Raw genomic sequence first — 22,987 nt, 5'->3', positions numbered from 1 at the left:
TGAAGAAATCTGCCAACTAAAGCACTGGGGGCACAAAGACACAAAGCGAAGTTCAATAACATCATCTTGTACATGTGCCCGAGTATAAGAGGCATCAACACCAATATGGGGTAGTAGGCTCATGTTTGACTGGGTCACATGCAATGCTAAGAGCACCAGTGCTGTCAAACAAAAGAGGTGTCGACAGAAACACAAATACCAAGATCCTCAAGTAACCATTGTAGCCAAGTAACCTCTATAGTAGCAAGAGCCGTAGCTCACAACTCAACCTCTGCACTAGAATGAGAAATAGTTGTTTGCTTCTTAGTCTTCCAAGCAATAAGAGAATCACCAAGAAACATACAGTAGACAGAAAGAGAGCGACGATAGGAGTCACTAGCCTAAGTAGCATCAGAATATGCTTGGAGCTAGAAAGAGTTGGAACATGGAAAGAACATATGATGAGAAATGGTCCCACCAAAATAACCCAAGACATGAATGAGATGACTATAGTGGAGCTGAGTGGGAGAGGAGACAAACTAACTTAGAATGTGCACACCATATGAGATGTTAGGACGAGTCACACACAAATAGAGAAGACTCCCAACAATATGATGATACCGAGTGGGATCAGTATGGGATCAATAAGAGGTTCACCATCAGTGGGGTGAAGATGAAGATTAAGCTCCATGGACGTCTCGATGGTGTGGTGATCAGTGAGAGAGGAATGATCAAAGAAGGTTTTGAATGTACTTTTCTTGGGACAGATAAAGACCACCCACTATACCATAACTGATAATCACTGCCGGACTATCACACTGTCGGTTGCTTTGGACCCAGCAGTGATATAGTATCACTGTCAGTTCATGGTTTCATCCGACGGTGATAGGTGAACTATCACTGCTGGTTCATGGCTTCAATAGGCAGTGATAGGCACACAACCTATCACTACTGCTAGTTCGTGGCTTGAACATTTAGTAATAGGCTTCTTTGCACAAAAAAATCATAACATTGTTATATTAGATTGGATGAAGATAAACTTTATATTAACATCGTAGAATTTAAAGAGATATATATACAACTTTGTAATTGATAACTTTTATTTTGAGATGTTTTTTTTTTTTTGCGAAGGGAAGGGGGACTTATATTAAATTTTGACATAGTACATCCCCAATTTACACATGAAAAAAATCTGAAATAAAAATACATAATGTTCTATCTAGATTCTTCCATCGTCGTGATGGTTTACAAGTCCAAATATTGTAACAAACGACTTACAAATCCAAATATAACAATATATGGGCAGCTTCGCACCATTCAGCTATGTTGTCGAAAATTGATTGCTGAATTTGCTGAGCTACATTGAACTGCTCCCAGCCGGAAACAAAGCTTCCACACTTCTTGAAGGTATGGGCCGCAGTGGAGGACAAGTGAGGTCCTGTCTCCATTGGTCCACTGCACATAGCACAATTAACTTGGTGTGGCCACAATAGAAAATATGATTCTAGGGTTATATAGCACATGAATTAGTGTGTTATAAATTTTTGGATTTTTCTTTCGTCCACCGCTGAAATTACCTAAAATTTCAGGGTTCAAAATACGAAATTCCAGGGTTCAAAATTTCACGAATTTCGGTTGCAACAGTTAAACCTATTAGCAGTTAAACCAGAAATCTCGGAAGAGACCTACAGATCCAAATATATAACAATATTGTAAGGATGATGTTCAGTGCATCAACAAATTAAGGTTCGTCCTTTTCTTATTTCACAGCAAAGGCAACACGAAGTATTGCAGCATGAAGTTCTGGAAAGCAGCATTCTATTATTATCCTAATGCCACGATCGAACCAGCTGGTAGAAACTAACAATGTTATTTCACAGCAAAGGCAACACGAAGTATTGCAGCATGAAGTTCTGGAAAGCAGCATTCTATTATTATCCTAATGCCACGATCGAACCAGCTGGTAGAAACTAACAATGTTAGACATGGCGAATGATATAGACCGTCATTGTAAGCATCTTGATGTCGTCCTTGGTCAGGTGGAAGAGGCAGATATCGTCGAGTTTGAGGCGGTTGTCGCGGACAAAGCCACGCCAGCCTTGAATGAGCTTGTGCGCATGCAACTTCACCTTCCATGCCGCGCTCTTCCCGTTCCTCACGAGCGTCACGGTGTGCTCCCCGTGTGGAAGGTACTTGCTGGTGTATTGCTTGCCGAAGTACTGTTTCATTCATGCATACATACATACATCATACATACAATTTGTTAATAAATAGCCACAGGGAAAAGGTGGGGGGGGGGGGGGGGGGGGGGGGGTGTTCTTGAGCTGCTTACTAAGACGCAGGTGCCGGTGACAGCAACACTGGTCTTGTTCATCACTGCCACGTAAATGGGAACTTGAGACTGAATGCTGCCAACTATATCTTCAACTTTGTTCCTCTGCTCATCAGCCAAATGAGCATGGGCTGACAGAATGTAAAGACCTGCTTCAGAAGGTCCATCAGAATCGCCTGACTCATCATCAGTCCAATGACCTTTTGAATTAGAAGGTCCCTGATGTGCCGGTTCCTCCTTAACACGCGCTATCGGCGTCACCTCCGCCTTTGCATTGCCATCACTTGAGTGAACAATCTTAAGATCATTTGCCTTTGACCTCATTGTTCTGCCTCTATTGGAGCTTGTTCCTCCTGCTGGACTAGGACTGTTTCCATTTTTTTCATCATGTAATAATGTACCAACCTTTGACTGATGAATCAGATGAACCATCAGAGTGAACCTTACGCCAGCAGTCTTCAATGGCTGAAAGATGCAGATGTCACCTTCCTGCACATGGTTGTCTTGCACAAAGTGTGACCAAGGCCCCATCAACATGTGGCAACTTTTATCTTTTCTGACGTTAAGCCTGAGATGCCACTTCTTGCTCCTGCCTGGCCGCTGAAGCGTCACGACTTGATTTTTGTGTGGGAAGTGCGCGGCTGCATAAGCACGAGGAATTACCTAATTCCAGATGGGAATGGGATGGATTGTTGGAACCGGTGGTGACCACCGAGTTCACGATCTTGGAGCTGGCTTACAACCGGCCCAGTTTGTTACCACGAGCCTGCGCTCCCACAGGTCCCAGGTCCACCAGAGCTACAATATATAAGGTCTTTGGGCCTTACTCAACCCAAAAGGCTAGCATGATAGGTGAGTGTTCTCCGCCTTATATGTTGTGCTCCTCTACCATCGCTACACGATGTGGGACTAAACTCCAACAATCTCCCCGTTAGTCACACATCGGGGTGCCTCCGCCAAATGTGACGCTCAAGATTTTCTTATCGGGTTTAGTTTTTTTTTACATGGGCTCACGATACCAATTGTTGAAACCGGTGGTGACCACCGAGTTTATGATCTTAGAGCTGGCTTACAGCCGGCCCGGCTCGTTACCACGAGCCTATGCTCCCACAGGTCATAGGTCCACCGGAGCTGATAACATATAAGGCCTTTGGGCCTTACTCAACCCAAAAGACTAGCCTGATAGGTGGGGATTTCTTCCGCCTTATATGTTGTATTCCCCCACCATCGCTACACGATGTGGAACTAAACCCTGGGACCTGTGGGAGCGCAGGCTCGTGGTAACGAGCTAGGCCGACTGTAAGCTAGCTCCAAGATCGTGAACTTGGTGGTCACCACCAGTTCCAACAATTAGTATCGGAACCCATGGTCCAAAAAGAAAGCTAAACCCAATAAAAAATCTCGAGCGTCACACATATGGCGGGGGCACCCCGATGTGTGACTAAGGGAGAGATTGTTAGGATTTAGTCCCACATCGTGTAGCGATGGTGGGGGAGCACAACATATAAGACGGAGAACCCCCACCTATTAGGCTAGTCTTTTGGGTTGAGTAAGGCCCAAAGGCTTTATATGTTGTAGCTCCGGTGGACCTGGGACCTATGGGAGCGTAGGCTTGTGGTAACGAGCCGGGTCGGCTGTAAGCTAGCTCCAAGATCGTAAACTCGATGGTCACCACCAGTTCCAACAATTGGTATCATGAGCCCATGGTCAGAAAAGCTAAACCCGATAAAAAAATCTCGAGCGTCACATATGGCGGGGCACCCCGATGTGTTACTAAGGGGAAGATTGTTGGGGTTTAGTCCTTAGTCACACATCGGGGTGCCCCCGCCATATGTGACGCTCAAGATTTTTTATCGGGTTTAGCTTTTTCTGACCTCAGGTACCGGCTCTGATACCAATTGTTGGAACCGGTGATAACCACCAAGTTTGTGATCTTAGAGCTGGCTTACAGCCGGCCCGGCTCGTTACCACGGGCCTACACTCCCATAGGTCCCAGGTCCACCGGAGCTACAACATATAAGGCCTTTGGGCCTTACTCAACCCAAAAGACTAGCCTGATAGGTGAGGGTCCTTCCGCCTTATATGTTGTGCTCCCCCACCATCGCTACATGATGTGGGACTAAACCCCAACAATCTCCCCCTTAGTCACACATCGGGGTGCCCCCGCCATATGTGACGCTCGAGATTTTTTTATTGGGTTTAGCTTTTTTAACCATGGGCTCTGATACTAATTGTTGGAACCGGTGGTGACCACCGAGTTCATGATCTTAGAGCTGACTTATAGCCGGCCCGGCTCGTTACCACGAGCATGCGCTCCCACAGGTCCCAAGTCCACCGGAGCTACAACATATAAGGCCTTGGGCCTTCCCAACCAAAAAGACTAGCTTGATAGGTTGGGGTTCTCATGTCTTATATGTTGTGCTCCCCCACCATTGCTACACGATGTGGGACTAGACCCCAACAATCTCCCCCTTAGTCACACATCGGGGTGCCCCCGCCATATGTATGACGCTCGAGATTGTTTATTGGGTTTAGCTTTTTTTGACAAGGACTCACGATACCAGTTGTTGGAACCGGTGGTGACCACCGAGTTTACGATCTTGGAGCTGGCTTACTACCGGCCCGGCTTGTTACCATGAGCCTGTGCTGTGGGGGTATTAACCCCTATACCCTTACGGCTAGGCTTGGGCCGGCCCAGACCAGGAGGTCTAGCCCACTAGAAGACGACGCGCGGCCTGGCCGATCTGCTCGAAGTCCCGCGCAAGGAATCAAGGCAGACTTGGAAATCAAGCAAGATCCTGGTCGGTTAGAATAGGAATCCTTATCCGGCCACCTATGGCAATTGTAACTGGTTAGGATTAGTTTCCAGATCTATAACCCTGCCCCCCAGACTATATAAGGCGGGCAGGGGACCCCTCTCAAAAAACATCTCATTGACATACAGCAATACAATCAGACGCAGGACGTAGGTATTACGCCTTCACGGCGGCCAAACCTAGATAAAACCTCGTGTCTGTCTTGCGTCACTATCTTGTTTGTAGCTTGTGCATCTGTCTATCGATAATCTACTACCTTGGGCATACCCCTAGGTAGACTGTCGACCATATTTCGTTGACAGTGGCGCGCCAGGTAGGGGGTGTACGTACTGCTCTCCAAACGAACAAGATGGTCATCATCCCCAATTCCATGGCTACGCCAAATGGCCTCACGTTCACCATCGGCCAGATCACCTAGACCACTGGCTCCGACAACTTCATCGCCATGACCACAGAGGAGGCGCGGATTCAATCTACGTCGACCACTGCTTCACCTACATCGGCTATGGCTTCGACCACAGTGGATCTGGCTCTGGCCACACTAGCATCATCTTCAGCCACGCCGATAACCCGTCATCCGCTTCCTCGCTACAAAGGGAGGCAGATCGACAACACCGACCTGCTCGACTCCATCGATCGGGTCGGCACCAAGCTTGCTGAAACCCTAGCTCTAGTAAGTTTGATTCAAAATTAGCCTAATGAGCAGGTAACCACTACCCATAATAGATCTACCTGACCAGCTCAGGCCAGTCGTCCTGCACGACTTGGTATGGATCTCGTGGTCACGTCTACTCCTGAAGGGTGCTCCGTTCATCACCGACCAGCCCCCACGACGGGTCTTCAGCTCTCCGAGTGCGAAGCCTCGATGGAGAACTACTAGGCTCAGCCCTATGGCCTGCGCAACTTCGTCAACATGGTCCGAATTGAGGAGTATCAAGAAGGATCAGTCCACACAGTTCAAGAGAGCAGCTTAAGCTCCCCGTCCGGCATCACATCTAATGGCTCCGTCCACACCGAGCTCCAGCATCATGACAATGAAGGAGTTGAATACGATCTGGATATCACAGACCACGCCCTAGGGTTCCCATGATTCCCATCCTTCCCACCAAGGCAATGAGACTTGATCAATGTTGTCAATAATGACCAACCACCGGTAGTTGGCGAAACAGAACAAGAAAGCCTAGCACGTGAAACGCGCAATATTGACCGGTTTAATCGCCGACAAGCCAAAGCCAAGGCAGAAGAGGAGGCACGACGCATAAGGGTCCAGCCACGCGATCTTAACAATGCCTTTGATAGCGTAGGGGACAAGCAGGTCTTTAGGACCCCAAGCGCCAATGTAGCTGTTGCTATGGCAACAATGCAATGACTACCCAATACCCCGGAAATCCAGACAGTTCGTGATGATATACAAGCTTACCTGACGACTGCTATGGCCTAGACCGCAGAGATTGCAAACCAAGCTCGGGCTCCGTCTGTCTCAGTCGAATCAAGCCGCAGTCGCCAGTACTCAAGTCACCCACAGTCACCCAACCAACGTGGCTCGCGCAACAACGACCCATCAGACAACCATCAAGGCAGAAACGGTGGTCATGATGGTGGTCGGGATGACAACCGCCGCAACAACCGAGACGATAATCGATGAGACAACCGCGACAATCGCTGTGATAACCATGGTCGCAGGGTCAACCAGCGTAGCAATCAAGATCGCCATGACGGCAATAACGATCTCCGCCATTCCCTCAGAGAACGCAATATGCACGATCACATTAACCAAAGAGCCAACGATCTTGCATCCCACGAAAGCTATCGCCGTATGGAATATGATACTACCCACAGCCCTCCGGGTTTGAAGCAGTTTACTCCTCACCTTCGCCACGTCATATGCCCAAAAACTTCAAGCTCGAAAATTAGGCCAATTCTGGTAGGGGGTGTGCGCGCTGATCCATGGTGAACTAGATGGCAGACCTTGATTCCACCGTACGGCGGCAACTCGGCGACGGAATCAATCTACTACGGCTACAACTCAGCGACCTCCATTGCATACCAACGTCCATCTGATCCTCTCCTCGGCTGAACTACATGGTGGCGCTTCGTCGAGATCCCATTGGGCTCACGATGGGCATGCAGGGCTCCAGTATGTACGCATCTGCACGGTAAGCAAACATGCATGGCTTCGGGATCCAATTCCAAGAGATCGACACGGATATGTTTGCTGGCCAGGCCTGTGATCTACAGCAACATGCAAGGCTAACTTGCATGTACAGGCGTATGCACATATACATCATATGCATATACGAAGGATGCTAGCCAATACAAAACAAGCAAGCTGGTGACACGTGCAAGCCAACTTGCACGTATGTATGCACCATACACGCAAGGCGATTAATCAACCAGTTAGCAATCAAGAGCACATACGCATCTACAAGATCCAACCGGCTAGGAGTCATACTGCATGCTTTCACGTACAAGCTAGCAGCAAGGTCTTGATCTGGATCCGGCGGCCGCGTCTCTCTATCTACCTCGCTCATCACTATGTTTCTGACGCGTCGTCTGGAGGACCTGCAACAATGGCCAAGCACTAGCGTGTGCAGTCTCGTGGTGCAAAGGCCGTATCCGAGGAGTGCCACACTATCACCGACATCGCAGTCCGGCTCAGGATCACGGTCATGGTGGGCGTGCAGGGCTATACGCTGCAGGACTCTATCTGACTACATCCGTTCTACTCCAACATGCGATCAACTCTATTCTAGCCATCAAGCGAGCTGCTAACCGAGCTCCGACCACGTCGACCACGGACCACGTCGACCATGTCCCGAGCGGCTCCGCTAAGCTCCAACCACGTCGACCACATCTCGAGCGGCTCCACCGAGCTCTGACCACATCGACCACGAACCACGTCGACCACGTCCCGAGCGGCTCTACTGAGCTCCGACCACCTCGACCACCAGACCACATCGCAACAATGATTGCTGTGAAGAACAGCGCTACGACAATCGTGACCACCGTCATGATGACAAGTCGGAAAGCTCAAGGACCAGACAACTTCATCACCGCCGACCAGATTTCTATCCAAAGATAAGTACACTTCTAATATTTATATTTAATATAATTTTCATTACGATGTTTCTCCACAACATTCTCGTCACGATTGTTCTTCAAATAATGTTTGTCCATGTATACAATCTTAAATATAACATACAACTATACTTAATGCAAATCCTCGACCAGTCATGTTGATGCTCAATGTCTCCAGAAATGGCCCTGTCTCTGGCTCCTCCCTACACGTGCATGAGCGTCTGCCCTCTGCGTTATGGGTAGTCGGCAGCGGCTCCTTAGCGACGCTTTGTTCTTCCTACACGTGTACTGGCTCCACGCCCCGTGTTATGGTTAACGGGCTAGCTAGGGCTGGAGACTCAGCTACATACTAACTGGTCGGGCAGTTTATATTAAGTATAAACACAAACTACAAATTAACACTGATGTTTACAAAGCACCAACTACTTTATCACATCATGCTCATTTACAAGTGACTGCTGAGCGTCATGCCCTATTTCTTCACCGCTGATTTTTCTCCATAATTTGTTATTTTATACATCATGTACTACCATTCTACATATTTATATTGTAGGAATTTCGAGCTATGCTCGGGGACTTCATCGCTTGCTACTCGACTTACGCTCGGGGACTGCCTCGATCACTCTTCAATCACAGCTCGGGGACTTCATCGCTCGCTCCTCGACCTATGCTCGGGGACTGCCTTGACCACTCTCCGACCATGGCTCGGGGACTTTGCGTCTCGACTACATGCAACTGGCAACTCGCATACAGTTGGGATATTTTTTCTCCTTTAGACCTTGCTACAAGGCTCATACCTCACCTTCCAGCAAGCTCGGGGACTACATCGGTATGATGCACCTGCCGGTGTAGCTCGTATCACCTGTACAACGATTGGATTCTCAACTTAACTGGGAATTCTTTTTGGACCCTGGCACCACGTGCCTACGTCACCTACTATCAGGCTCAGAGACTAAGTGGGCACACTTCACCTTGCGGTGAATATGCTTGTTTTTCGACCACTACACCTCTGACGATCAAAGACGCTACGCTTCAAGACACCCTTATGTTTCTTCACAGAAACCCAAGTGGGCACACTTTCCAGGACGGAAATCTTTTTCTTTCTTCTTAAGTGCACCATACATTCTTTGGACAACCTACTTCTCCGGCGACAACGGTGGTCGGAGATGTCAAGAACTCAAGCATCACTGTTCGGAGAAGGTTAAAATAGCGTGTCGCATCAGAATACATGGCGCTTGGGGACTAGCTATGGGGGATACACCCCCAGGTACCACAAGATGGTACATGGGCCGCACCATCCGAGGTGGCCCGACCCGTAAGATCGAGGCGTGCACGGCAAGATTACAAATTGTACTAGATATTGTAATAGTACCAAATAGGATACTTTACTTGTAACCCTCCTCCAGACTATATAAGGAGAGGCAGGGGTCCCCCTCAGGGAAGACAATCCATCAAAACCTCAATCAATACAGAATAATGAGACACAGGACGTAGGTATTACGCCAACACGACGACCGAACCTGTATAAATCTTGTGTCTTATGCCTCTGTAACCATCTGGTTCCTGATTACACGCACCGTCTACTGATAATCTACCATCATGGGCATACCCCTAGATGGCCCAAAAATAGGTCACAGGTCCACCGGAGCTGACAACATATTAGGCCTTTGGGCCTTACTCAACCCAAAAGACTAGTCTGATAGGTGGGGGCTTCTTCCGCCTTATATGTTGTGCTCCCCCACCATCGCTACACGATGTGGGACTAAACCCCAACATGGATGAGTAAACATGACTCGAATATAGACTACAATAGGTTCATACAGCTGAGAGTGAGAGCTGACCAAAACAAGCTGAACATTTGTAGGATTGGATTAGACCAATTTAATTAATTGACAAAAGAGAAGACCGTAGCTTACAAGTTTATGGCCTCATGGCTTGACATTGCCGGGCTTCATTAGTGCCACAAATACAGTAGTTTTAGGCTGGATTTGCTTGATAAGTCCATCTACTTGCTCCTCTTGTTCATCAGATAGAATACTCATACATGATAAGACATAATAAGGCACCGCATTTGTCTTAGGATCATCATCAAAACCTGAAGATCATTCATATTTAGCGGTGCCATCAGAATCTGGTCCTGCACATAACCAATATAATTACTACACAACCAGAATTTGCAACTTCCAGTGATGTGGGGTTCTCCTAGTGTTTAGCATTCAATATTTAATACGGAGTATGGCCTTTTTCCAACCAAATATTTCCTAGTGAGGATTCTCATGTGCTACGATTGGTAGTATGTTCTTATTGCTACTTATTGCAATAGGAGAACTCTACCATTTTGATAGTGTAAAAGCCGCTAAGAAAAAACAAACAAACAAATAAAAGATCTTTTAGATAAATCAAACCAAAGCTCATTACACACAGGCATATTTAACAAAAAGAAATAATCTTCATGCAGGTATATGGCAGCCAACAATTATTATAACATAATAACCTGATTCCTCAGACGAAGAGGATGATGTTGTGGCAATCCTTGCAGCTTTTCTACGTTGACTTGGACAGTCCCTCTCAGGCATGGAGCCAGCGGTGGGCCTAGGGGGGCTCCAGCCCCCCTACCGCTCGCGAGCAAGCGAAGCCCCGTAGAACCGTCGTCTAAAATTTCAGCTGTAGATGTACAGGTAGAAGGGGCTGAGATTTGCTGAATCTCTTTTCTTGCTAATTGCCGTTGTTGAGCCCCTCCTAAATTTTTTCCTAGCTTCGTCCCTGATCCCTCTGACAACTAGAGACTCTTTTCCGAACTCTTGATGATTTGTCGGCACAGTCATGGGACCTATCTGCAACATCAACGCAATCCGTATCTCGTTCTTGGATGTTACTAGAACTGATTCTGATCCCATTGCATGGAAAGACTTTCTCACATCCATCAGGATCGATTATCAGAACCTTAAAACGGGTCATTCTCAATGTGCTGGAACAGCAACGAGTCATTCTCCTCTATGGGATGGGCATCGACAAATGCTTTCCATCCACACTGGGGGAGTGTCTTGTTCGTGTACTTAGTGCCCTTGACAGCATAAACACTACCATCAGGAGATTCGATGTCGCTCTCTGAGATCTCTCCTCCAAATTGGTTCATGAACCTGGCAGGCATTGTCTGCACCAAGAACAGTGAAACAAATATAATGCATGGTTTATATATCTTTATACAGAGCAATTCAAGCATCACAGAGCAAGCATTGTCTAAGTATTTTTTTCTGTTGTATTGTTTTGCAATTCAGTGATGAAAACTAAGTTTGAAATTCAGGAATGTAATTGATTTCCCACTTGCTCAATTAATCACGATGCATGGTTCTAGAATCTTTTAGTTTCGTGTAGCGCACAGATTCAGTGAAGTTTATGGAAAGGGTAGGCAACTATATACTACTTCGAAGATTGAAATCTATCTCCAAATGAAAAATGGTAGATAATGAAAATGTATAAGGGTTCAGGGCACAAAGAAATTTAAACGTATGAAAGGCTCACCATGCCGTGTCTATAATTAGCGGACATTGGCATGGGGAAACACGTCATCTTTACATGCAAATGGTCCTTGTACATTTTGCAACAAGCACAAGATTTCTTCACCTGGGAGACTTGTCCATCCATGTTCACTGCAATTTGCATGATATATGTCAGATAGAAATTACAGCCAACAGATGAACAAATATACTCTTCATATTCAGTGACTTGGCGACACCATATATATTCTTGAAGTTAGAATAGGAGAGAAGATTGACCTTAACTTTGCACAGACGCTTTACGACACAACAAGGGTGGAGCCTAGGAAAAAATGAAGAAATTGAAACCACTGTTGAATAAACACACATATGTTAGATAATCTTCTGCATCTTTTGTGTGAATGCGCAGCAGGTGAAGGCGGCGCTGAAAAGGTCTCCCTGCTGTTGCACTATAGCAGCCGCAGGGGCAGACGCCAAAGTTAGCCCTGCTATCACATCTAGTAACTATAGCAGCATGACAGTTGTACTAGGACTAGATGAATAGAGTTGTATATATAGTTTGCCACTGCAACTGAGTAAAGAGATAGTTCAGATTTGCCATCTCCTATACAGAGCTCTGGCCAACGCTGGTGTCTCTGTTGTGTGTGTATGCTCTGTTCTCCCTCCCTTCTTCTACCTCTAGCCATAGTGTGTGATCGACAACGACAGTTCATGGTCGGCATCGCTAGTGTGTGCTCGGCAACACTAGTGAGTGGTCGGATATCTCCGTACCGGAGATCGAGGGGTTAACAAGTGGTATTAGAGCCGTCCAAACGTCGCCTGATTAACCGCTGGCGATGACACACGATTTAGAGATGGGTGACAACAGTGGCACTGTTGTGGCTGCCCAGCCACGATAGGAGGTCATTGTTCGCACGGTGCGGGAGGTCAACGGCACCAGTTGGCCGACGCTGACTTGCACCAACTATGGAGAGTGGTCCGTGACCATGAAGGTCAAGCTCAGAGCCCGACGGCTCTGAAATGCTATTGACAAAGGCACCGATAATAAAGATGACATGTCAGCATTGGAGGCTATCCTCGCTGCTATACCGGAGAAGTACAGGGAGCCATTAGGGGCGAAGAGCTCTGCTAAGGAGGCGTGGGAGGCTATTGCAGCGATGTGCATCAGTTCTGACCACGCAAAGAAGGCGATGACCCAGCTTCTGAAGCAGAAGTACGCCAACCTCAAGTTCGGTTGAGGATTTCTCCCTCCGTCTACAGACACTCATCAGCAAGCTAAAGAGTCACGGCATCACCATCGACGAAGAGGAGGAGATCTCCAAGTACCTCCACTCTGTGCCGGCAACGTACATCTAGATCACTCTCTCCATAGAGATGATGCTGAACTTGTCTACCCTCACCATTGAGGATGTGACAGGCCGTCTACGAGCGGTGAATGAGCGCCTGGAACAAGCGATAGCAACGAAGGACAGTGGCAAACTGCTTCTGATAGAGGAGGAGTGGGCTGCTCGAAGGAACTTCGAGGTAGCCTCCTCCAGCCACAGTGGCGATGGCAAGCGCCACGGCAAGACTTCTTTAGAGAAGAAGAAGCAGGTCGACCCCAACGCCTGCCGGTGCTACGAGAAGATAGGCCATTAGGCACGGGAGTGCCCAAATCGCAAGCAGGAGAAGACGACTGAGGCTCATCTGACATAAGCTGATGATGATGAGGCCACTATCCTGATAGTGACATTCTGTGCACTACAAGACATCTAGGCCGAGGAGAAGGAAGAGGTGACGACGGTGGAAGGACCTGGGAAGGCCCTAAAGGCTATCAACCTCGATGAACCACGCACCCAAGTTCACCCTGGACGTATGGGCGGCGAGTGGGAGCAGCGGTGGTATCTAGACTCTGGTGCCAGCAACCACATGACAGGCTTCAAGGCAGCCTTCTCTGAGCTCAACGATGATGTTACCGGTACAGTGAAGTTTGGTGATGGCTCAAGGGTGGCTATCTAAGGGCGCAACACCATCATCTTCAAGTGCCAGAATAGGGAGCACCACGCGCTAATAGATGTATATTACATCCCACAGCTACGTTCAAGCATCATCAGCATTAGCCAGTTGGATGAGCGTGGTAGCCAGGTACTGATCAAGGACGGAGTAATTAGGATCAGGGACAGGGAGCAGCGACTTCTCACCAAGGTGAAGAGGTCCTAGAACTAGTTGTACCTGCTTGACCTGAAGATAGAGTAGCCATTGTGCCTGGCGGTAAGGCACACAGAGGAGCTGTGGTTGTGGCATGCCTAGTTCATACATCTTAACTTCGTTGTGCTTGGTCAGCTGGAGAAGATGGTCCGAGGGCTACCCCACATCGAGCACGGAGGCGAGCTATGTGAAAGCTACCGAGCCGAGAAGCAGAGGAGGCTGTCATTCCCAAAGGTGGCCAAGTATCGCTCGAAGGACGCTCTTGAGCTCATCCACGGTGACCTCTTCGAGCAGATCATGCCAGCCACAAATGGTGGTCGGCAGTACTTCCTCTTGCTCATGGATGATTGCAGTCGCTACATGTGGCTGCAACTCCTGACAAGCAAGGACAAAGCGGTGGCGGTGATCAAGAAGTTCAAGATGCACACGGAGGTCGAGAGTGGCAAGAAGCTCCATGTGCTGAGGACTGATCGTAGCAGCGAATTCACTTCGGTGGAGTTCGCTGCGTATTGCATGGATCAGGGTGTGGTACGACACCACACCATGCCATACTCACCATAGCAGAATGGCATGGTGGAGCAACAGAACCAGATGGTGGTCGACATGGCTCGATCTATGATGAAGGCCAAAAGTATGCTAGTAAGGTTCTAGGGTGAGGCAGTGACCATGGTGGTGTTCATCCTCAACCATGCTCCCACCAAGGCCCTAAAGGGCAAGACACCATTCGAGGCTTGGCATGGGCGCAAGACGAGTGTGTCCTTCCTCCGGACATTCGGCTACATCGGCCACGTCAGGAAGACAAAGCCGATCCTCTCTAAGCTGGAGGATAGGAGCACACCGATGGTGTTCCTGGGCTATGCGGAGGGTACCAAGGCATACTGGCTCTTCAACCCACATGGAGACAAGGTACTTGTCTCACATGATGTCGTGTTCGATGAGAAGGCAGCTTGGGACTAGAACAGTCTGAGCATGGGGGAAGCTGGCGGCTTCACCAACACCTTCATCGTCGAGCACTTAGTCATCCATGGTGGTGGAGATGCTAGGGAAGAGGTAGCCGAGCACTCTAGGAGGGGTGCCGAGCACTCCAGCGACAAAGCCGAGCACTCTAGGAGGGATGCCGAGCACTTCGGGAGGGGAGCCGAGCACTCCAGGAGTGGAGCTAGGAGGTCCTACAGTGGCGGCGACCACTCCAGGATGGGTGCCGAGCACTCCCATAGTGGAACCGAGGGGTCTTGCATTAGTGCCGGCCACTGCAAGACTGAAAGGTCCTAATGGCTAGAGGTGGGGTGAATAGCCTATTAAAAATTCTACAACAACACTTAACAAACCAATTACACAAATATAAGGCGAAGCAAGTGTTGCGCTAGCCTACTAAAATAGCAAGCCACCTACCACAATTCTAGTTTATATAGTTTCTATCCACACAATAGCTATGTCACTACACTAAGTTAGTGTGCTCTCAAAGGCTAACTAAAGAGCCACACTAACCAAACTAACAAGCTCTCACAACTAGCTACATTAAAGAGCTTGACAACTAGTTTGCGGTAATGTAAAGAGAGTGAGCAATTTGTTTGTACCACCGTGTCGAGGAAGGAGCCAATCAATCACAAGAATGAATACCAATGAAGACCAATCACCTTGGAATCAAATGATGACACAATGATTTTTTATTGAGGTTCACTTGCTTGCTGGCAAGCTAGTCCTCGTTGTGGCAATTCACTCACTTAGAGGTTCACGAGCTAATTGGCATCACACGCCAAACCCTCAGTAAGGTGCCACACAATGAACATAAGATGAGGATCACACAAGCCATGAGCAATCCACTAGAGTACCTTTTGGCTCTCCACCGGGGAAAGGTCAAGAACCCCTCACAATCACCACGATCGGGGCCGGAGACGATCACCACTCTCCGCTCGATGATCCTTGCTACACCATGCCGTCTAGGTGGTGGCAACTACCAAGAGTAACAAGCAAATCCTGCAGCAAAACACAAACACCAAGTGCCTCTAGATGCAAACACTCAAGCAATGCACTTGGATTCTCTCCCAATCTCACAAAGATGATGAATCAATGATGGAGATAAGTGGGAGGGCTTTGGCTATGCTCACAAGGTTGCTATGTCAATGCAAAATGGCCAAGAGAGTGAGCTTGAGCCGGCCATGGGGCTTAAATAGAAGTCCCCATGAAATAGAGCCGTTGTACCCCTTCATTGGGCACAACACGGGGTGACCGGATGCTCCGGTCATATCGACCGGACGTTGGACCTCAGCGTCCGGTCATGCGATGCATGCCATGTGTCCCCTTTCTTCAAATACTGAGCACTCGATTCCAATGGTCAAGTGATGACCGGACACAGCAGCTCAAAGTGACCGAACGCTAGACCTCAGCGTCTGGTCATTTTCAGTAAGCATCCAGAAACAATTTTTCATGACCGGACGCATCCGGTCATGCTTGATCGGACTCACCTAGTGTCCGATCACTTGGCATTTCCCCTGTGCATGACCATGTCAGTGTGATCGGATGTAGCTAGCTAGTGTTCGGTCATTTTAGCGCTAGCATTCGGTCGATGACCGATGCTGCGCTTCTTCTGTTGCTACTGACCGGACACGCCGATCCTTCAGAGACCAGCATCCGGTCACTTACAGTGACCACATTCACCTGAGTTTAGGGCGCCGGTGAAGTTCCTAACCCTTGCTCAAATGTGCCAACCACCAAGTGTATCACCTTATGCACATGTGTTAGCATATTTTCACAAACATTTTCAAGGGTGTTAGCACTCCACTAGATCCTAAATGCATATACAATGAGTTAGAGCATCCAGTGGCACTTTGATAACCGCATTCTGATATGAGTTTCACCCCTCTTAATAGTATGGCTATCAAACCTAAATGTGATCACACTCTCTAAGTGTCTTGATCACCAAAACAAAATAGCTCCTACTATTTATACATTTGCCTTGAGCCTTTTGTTTTTCTCTTTCTTCTTTTCAAGTCCAAGCACTTGATCATCACCATCATCATGTCATGATCTTCATTTGCTTCACCACTTGTAATGTGCTACCTATCTCATGATCACTCAGTAAACTAGGTTAGCACTTTGGGTTTCATCAATTCACCAAAACCAAACTAGAGCTTTCAATCTCCCCTTTTTGGTAATTGATGACAACTCTTTCACAAAGATATGAATTGAAATTCAATTGAATCCATGTTACTTGCCCAAGCATATTTACCATGTGTAAAAGGATATAGACAAGTTTTATGAACCCCAAATGGTAGCAATTGCTCCCCCTACATATGTGCTAAGAGTTTGGATTGTAGCTTGCACATATGCTTAGATAGGAAATATAGGAGACAATGTCTACCAAATGATGCTAAGGTATAAAATATGGACCTTTGAAGCGTGATACCAATCAGAGTGCACCATTATACCATCCTTAGCACCATGGTTATCTTGATATCACTTGGAAACACTTGGAAATGAAATCACTAGATAAACTTATGCATGCTAGATTTTCATTTCATCATTCAAACCTATAACTAGCATACACCACATAAGCATGAATATTGAAATTTAAAGCTTGTGCCATGCAAGCAAACATATGAAATGCATATTCAAATGCACCATACAAGTTCATGAGCTTGCTCCCCCTACTTGTGTGCTTAAAATTTTAATTGATCCCTTTCCTTTGTCATATTTCTCCCCTTATGTCAAGTTCTCCTCCTATCACTTGTATCTTTATTTCTCTCCCCTTTGTGTTGTCTTTTCACTATCTTTGTGCTTGTATCTTTATTTCTCTCCCCTTTATGTTGTCTTTTCTCTATCTTTGTGCACTATTTCTCCCCATTTGTCATCAATGACCACAAAGGCTTAAATTATAGATAGGTTGAGATTATCAATGTCAATCAATGGGGTGAGGATCATTTTCCCAAATTTGGTCCAATCTAGATCATTTGCCAAAGATATTTAACTTGGTTTGATCCAAGGACAAGCTTCTTCACACCTCCAAATAAGGGTTATCTTGTACCATGTTGAGTTAAACACTTAGAGCTTATTTTCTATATCAAACACTAGGTTTACAAGCCCACAAACATATCATATGCTACCATTAGATCAAAATAAGCATAGAAGCAATAGTGGTACCATATAATCATCAAATTTATTTGATTTTCATGAATGAGCCTATTAAATGTGAAAGATGTCTAGATACACTAAACAAGTCCTTAGCAAGGATGTAGGCCATGCCAATCAACTTTTACCTTAGATTACTCGAATAAGAGGCATGCCATAGGAGTGGGGGTGCATCAACACATATTTGAGAAATCCAATATGTTCAACTCATTCCTTAGCTTGCAAAATCTTTTCTCATCCAATGGCTTGGTGAATATATCGGCAAGTTGATCTTCGGTGTCTACACTCTCAATGCAAATGTCTCCTTTTTGTTGGTGATCTCTTATGAAATGGTGGCAGACATCAATGTGCTTTGTTCTTGCATGTTGAACCGGATTGTTGGTCGACTTGATTGCACTCTCATTGTCGCATAGCAATAGCACTTTCTTGAACTTGATTCTAAAGTCACTCAAAGTGGCCTTCATCCAAAGTATTTGTGCACAACAACTACTGGCAGATATGTATTCGGCTTCGGCGGTTGATAATGCAACACTATTTTGCTTCTTTGATGACCATGAAACAAGTGATCTTCCCAACAATTGACATGTGCCCGAGGTGCTCTTCCTTTCAACCTTGCATCCCGCATAATCCGAGTTGAAGTAACCAACTAGCTCAAACTTTACTCCTTTGGGATACCATAAACCAACATTTGGTGTATGCTTCAAGTACCTCAATATCCTCTTTGTAGCCTTCAAATGACTTTCTCTTGGTGAGGCTTGAAATCTTGCACACATGCATACACTAAACATGACATATGGCATTGATGCGGCCACATAGAGTAGGCTTCCAATCATAGACTGATATAATTTTTGATCCACCATATTTCCACTTGCATCACTATCCAAGTTGTCATTTGTTTTCATTGGTGTGCTAATGACTTTACTATCACTCATGCCAAACTTCTTGATCATGTCCTTGATATACTTGCCTTGACTCACAAAAGTACCATTCTTTAATTGCTTGATTTGAAGACCAAGGAAGTAACTAAACTCTCCAATCATGGACATCTCAAACTCACTAGCCATCATCTTTCCAAACTCATCACAAAAGTTTTGATTGGTTGATCCAAATATGATGTCATCAACATAGATTTGCAACATAAATAAATCTTTTCCAATCTTCTTGATGAAAAGAGTTGTGTCAACCTTGCCCATCATGAACCCTTTAGAGAGTAGAAAGTCCCTCAATCTCTTATACCATGCTCCAGGTGCTTGCTTCAAGCCATACAATGCCTTCTTCAACTTGTACACATGGTCGGGTTTCTTATCATCTTCAAAACCAGGAGGTTGCTCAACAATACTTCTTCATTGATGTAACCATTTAGAAATGCACTCTTAACATCTATTTGATAGAGCTTGATATTTTGGGCACAAGCATAGGCTAGCAAGATTCTAATTGCTTCCAATCTAGCAACCGGGGCATATGTTTCTTCAAAGTCAAGACCTTTAACTTGTGTATATCCTTGTGCTACCAATCTTGCTTTGTTCCTTACTACTATTCCATCTTGATCTTTCTTGTTTCTAAAGACCCATTTGGTTCCAATCACATTATATCCATTTGGTCTCTCTACTAATTCCCATACTTGATTTCTTGTGAAGTTATTCAATTCTTCATGCATAGCATTCACCCAATCAATATCCTTCAATGCTTCATCTATCTTCTTTGGTTCAATGGATGACACAAATGAGAAATGCTCACAAAATGAAGCTAATCTTGATCTTGTTTGCACACCTCTAGAAATATCACCAATTATAGTGTCCAATGGATGATCCCTTGCAATATTGGTTGGTTGGAGGATTGGAGCTTTATTGCTTGCACTTGCTTGATCATTGGGTTGAGATGATGTACTAGCCACTTGATCTTGTTCATTATCATGAGAGCCACTTGTACTAACTTGATTTGTATCATCTTGCACATTTGAGTTAGAGAGCACTTGCACTTGATCATCTTCATCATCATTCACTTGCCTAGGCCTCAATTCACCAACATCCATGTTCTTCATGGCATTTGAAAGTTGAATGCCTCTAACATCTTTCAAGTTCTCATTCTCTTCTTGTGAACCCTTGGTTTCATCAAATTCAGCATCATAAACTTCCTCAAGAGTACCACTATCCAAATTCCAAACTCTATATGCTTTGCTAGTGGTTGAATAACCAAGTAGGAATCCTTCATCACATTTCTTTTCAAACTTGCCTAATCTAGTGCCTTTCTTCAACATATAGCATTTGCAACCAAAGACCTAAAAATATGTAATGTTGGGCTTTCTACCATTCAAGAGCTTATATGGTGTCTTCTCTTTCAATGGATGACAATAGAGACGGTTGCTATAATAGCAAGCCATGTTGATAGCTTCGGCCCAAAAAAATTGACTAACATGGTACTCACTAAGCATAGACCTTGTCATATCAATGAGTGTTCTATTTTTCCTCTCAATAAGACCATTTGATTGTGAAGTGTACTTAGCCAAGAATTGATGTCTAATTCCAAATTCATCACATAACTCATCAATTCTAGTGTTCTTGAACTCACTACCATTGTCACTTCTAACTCTCTTGATGGTTGTTTCAAACTCATTGTGAATGCCCTTGACAAATGATTTGAATGTTGTAAACACATCACTTTTGTCCACTAGAAAGAATACCATTGTGTATCTAGTATAATCATCTAGTATCACAAAGCCATATTTGTTACCACCGATGCTAGTGTATTGTGTTGGCCTAAACAAATCCATGTGCAATAATTCAAATGCTTTACTAGTGCTCATCATACTTTTCTTGGGATGGGTGTTTCCAACTTGTTTTTTGGCTTGACGAGAGCTACAAAGCTTATCCTTTTCAAACACAACATCTTTCAAGCCTCTAACCAAGTCATGCTTAACCAATCTATTCAATTGTTTCATTCCAACATGACCAAGCCTTCTATGCCATAACCAACCTATGCTAGACTTGGTGAACAAGCATGTAGATAATCTAGCTTCACTAGCATTGAAATCAACCAAGTATAGATTCTCATATCTAAAGCCTTTGAAGATCAAGTTAGAGCCATCTACACTTATGATCTCTACATCATCTACCCTAAATATGCATTTGAATCCAAGATCACATAATTCAGCATGGATAGCAAGTTGAAATTCAAGCTCTCTACTAGCAACACATTAGATATGCTCATGTCATTGGATATTGCAATCTTACCAGGCCCTTTGACCTTGTCTTTGCCATTATCACCAAATGTGATACTATCATAACCATTATTGCCATTGGTGTTGATTGAGTTGAACATTCTTGCATCACCGGTCATGTGTTGAGTGCACCCACTATCAAGAACCCAATGCCTTCCTCTGGCTTTGTAATTGACCTACAAAAGAAGATTAATTCTTTTTAGGTACCCAAACTTGCTTGGGTCCTTGAAGGTTAGTTACTAAGCTCTTTGGTACCCAAATGGCTTTCTTCTTTGAGCCCATCCATGGTTTACCAATGAACTTAGCCTTCACACCATTTGTACCCTTAGTAAGCACATAGAAAGAATTAATCTTAATTGAGGATACATTAGCATCTTTGCTTTTGTTCTTGCACTCATGCTCTTTATGATAAACTTGCTTATAACTAGTGCAAAACTGACCATTGTTCTTCACAAAACTAGTCTTGTGAGGAGCAAATGCCGCCTTGCCTTTCTTGGGGGTATAGCCCAATCCCTCTTTGTAGAGAGAAGCTCTTTGGCTACCCAAGCACAAAGCAAGCGGTCCTCACCACCATAGGCCTTAGCCAAGGTGTGAGTGAGCTTATTGACCTCCTTCTTGAGGTTCTCATTCTCAACCATTAGTGAGGCATCACAAGTGAGACCATCACTACTAGATGAGATGGAAGTAGAAGTACTACAAGAAGGGTTATTGGGAGCAACAATGATAGGCATAGATAATGATTCATCAATTATATCACAAGTTAAACCTATATTGCAAGTTTCAACATGCTTCTTTTTATTTTGCTCATTAAGCAAAGAGGAATGAGCTTTTTTAAGCTTCTTGTGAGCCTTGCCAAGCTTCTCATGGGCTTCCTCTAGCCTCTCATGAGTTGCTTTGAGCTCATCAAGGGCTTTCTTAAGGGCTTTTACCTCCTTATTCAAGCTCTTGCATTTCCTTCTCTTAATATCAAAGTGTTCTTTAGCATCTTCTAGCATGTCAAATAATTCATCTTTAGTAGGTTCATCATCATCACTATCACTATCATTTTCATTTTCATTTTTGTTATCATGTTCTTATCACTTCCATCATCACAAATTTATACCTTAGTGGCCTTAGCCATGAAGCATGATGGAGTGTCGAAGAGAGAATGCTTCTCATTGATTGGAATGCTTGCAAGTCCCTTCTTCTTGGTGGTCTTGTCATCATCACTATCATCATCATCACTTGAGGAAGCATCACTATCCCAAGTGATCACATATGAACCACCCTTCTTCTTCTTGAAGGTCATCTTGTCCTTCTTCTTTTCCTTCTTGTCCTTCTTCTTGTTCTTCTTGTTGTCATCATCATTGTCGCTATTGTATGGACATTGAGCAACAAGATGATCTTTGCTTCCACATTTGAAGCACCTTCTTGACTCTTCCTTGTTCTTGGATAAATATTTCTTTCTTCTAGCACGGTACCCTTTCTTCATCACAAACTTGCCAAATTTCATGACAAAGAGAGCCATCTTCTCATCATCATCATCATCCCATGAGCCATCATCTTCACTTGATGTTTCTTGCTTTGTCTTGCCCTTGGATGATGTGGCCTTGAATGCCACACTCTTCTTCTTCTCATCCTTCTTCTCATCCTTCTTTTCCTTCTTTTCTTACTTCTCATCGTCATCTCTATGTATCATCGGTCATTATATCTCCCAACACTTGGTTTGGTGTCATGGTGTCCAAACCACTCCTCACTAGAATAGTGACCAATG

At 45.3% G+C, this 22,987-nt stretch overlaps 2 protein-coding genes across 2 annotated transcripts; one reads left to right on the top strand and one right to left on the bottom strand.

The window, feature by feature from the left end:
* Window positions 1–1,958: 1,958 nt before the first annotated feature.
* On the bottom strand, window positions 1,959–2,848 carry LOC136540924 (B3 domain-containing protein Os03g0620400-like). The gene is made up of 2 exons (XM_066532964.1): window positions 2,312–2,848; window positions 1,959–2,198 (listed from the first exon to the last, which is right to left on the bottom strand). The coding sequence occupies exons 1-2, from the start codon at window positions 2,846–2,848 to the stop codon at window positions 1,959–1,961; spliced, it is 777 nt and encodes a 258-aa protein (XP_066389061.1).
* Window positions 2,849–12,757: 9,909 nt separating this feature from the next.
* LOC136536256 (uncharacterized) lies at window positions 12,758–14,450 on the top strand. The gene is made up of 5 exons (XM_066528613.1): window positions 12,758–12,935; window positions 13,120–13,295; window positions 13,458–13,688; window positions 13,776–13,886; window positions 14,025–14,450. The coding sequence occupies exons 1-5, from the start codon at window positions 12,758–12,760 to the stop codon at window positions 14,448–14,450; spliced, it is 1,122 nt and encodes a 373-aa protein (XP_066384710.1).
* Window positions 14,451–22,987: the final 8,537 nt, after the last annotated feature.

The sequence above is a fragment of the Miscanthus floridulus genome, chromosome 2 (assembly GCF_019320115.1).
Source record: "Miscanthus floridulus cultivar M001 chromosome 2, ASM1932011v1, whole genome shotgun sequence".
NCBI lineage: Eukaryota > Viridiplantae > Streptophyta > Magnoliopsida > Poales > Poaceae > Miscanthus > Miscanthus floridulus.
Note: the sequence above shows the minus strand (reverse complement) of the source record. Positions and strands in the feature narration are given on the sequence as shown.

Bases quoted from the DNA above. Each gene is read 5' to 3' on its own strand.
- LOC136536256 (XM_066528613.1), top strand. From the start codon at position 12,758: ATGTCAGCATTGGAGGCTATCCTCGCTGCTATACCGGAGAAGTACAGG. The intron at 13,689-13,775 runs GTGGCTATCTAA...TACATCCCACAG, and splicing joins AGTTTGGTGATGGCTCAAGG to CTACGTTCAAGCATCATCAG. The intron at 13,887-14,024 runs GTGAAGAGGTCC...GTGCTTGGTCAG, and splicing joins AGCAGCGACTTCTCACCAAG to CTGGAGAAGATGGTCCGAGG.
- LOC136540924 (XM_066532964.1), bottom strand. From the start codon at position 2,848: ATGTTGATGGGGCCTTGGTCACACTTTGTGCAAGACAACCATGTGCAG. The intron at 2,199-2,311 runs GTAAGCAGCTCA...TGAATGAAACAG, and splicing joins TCACCGGCACCTGCGTCTTA to TACTTCGGCAAGCAATACAC.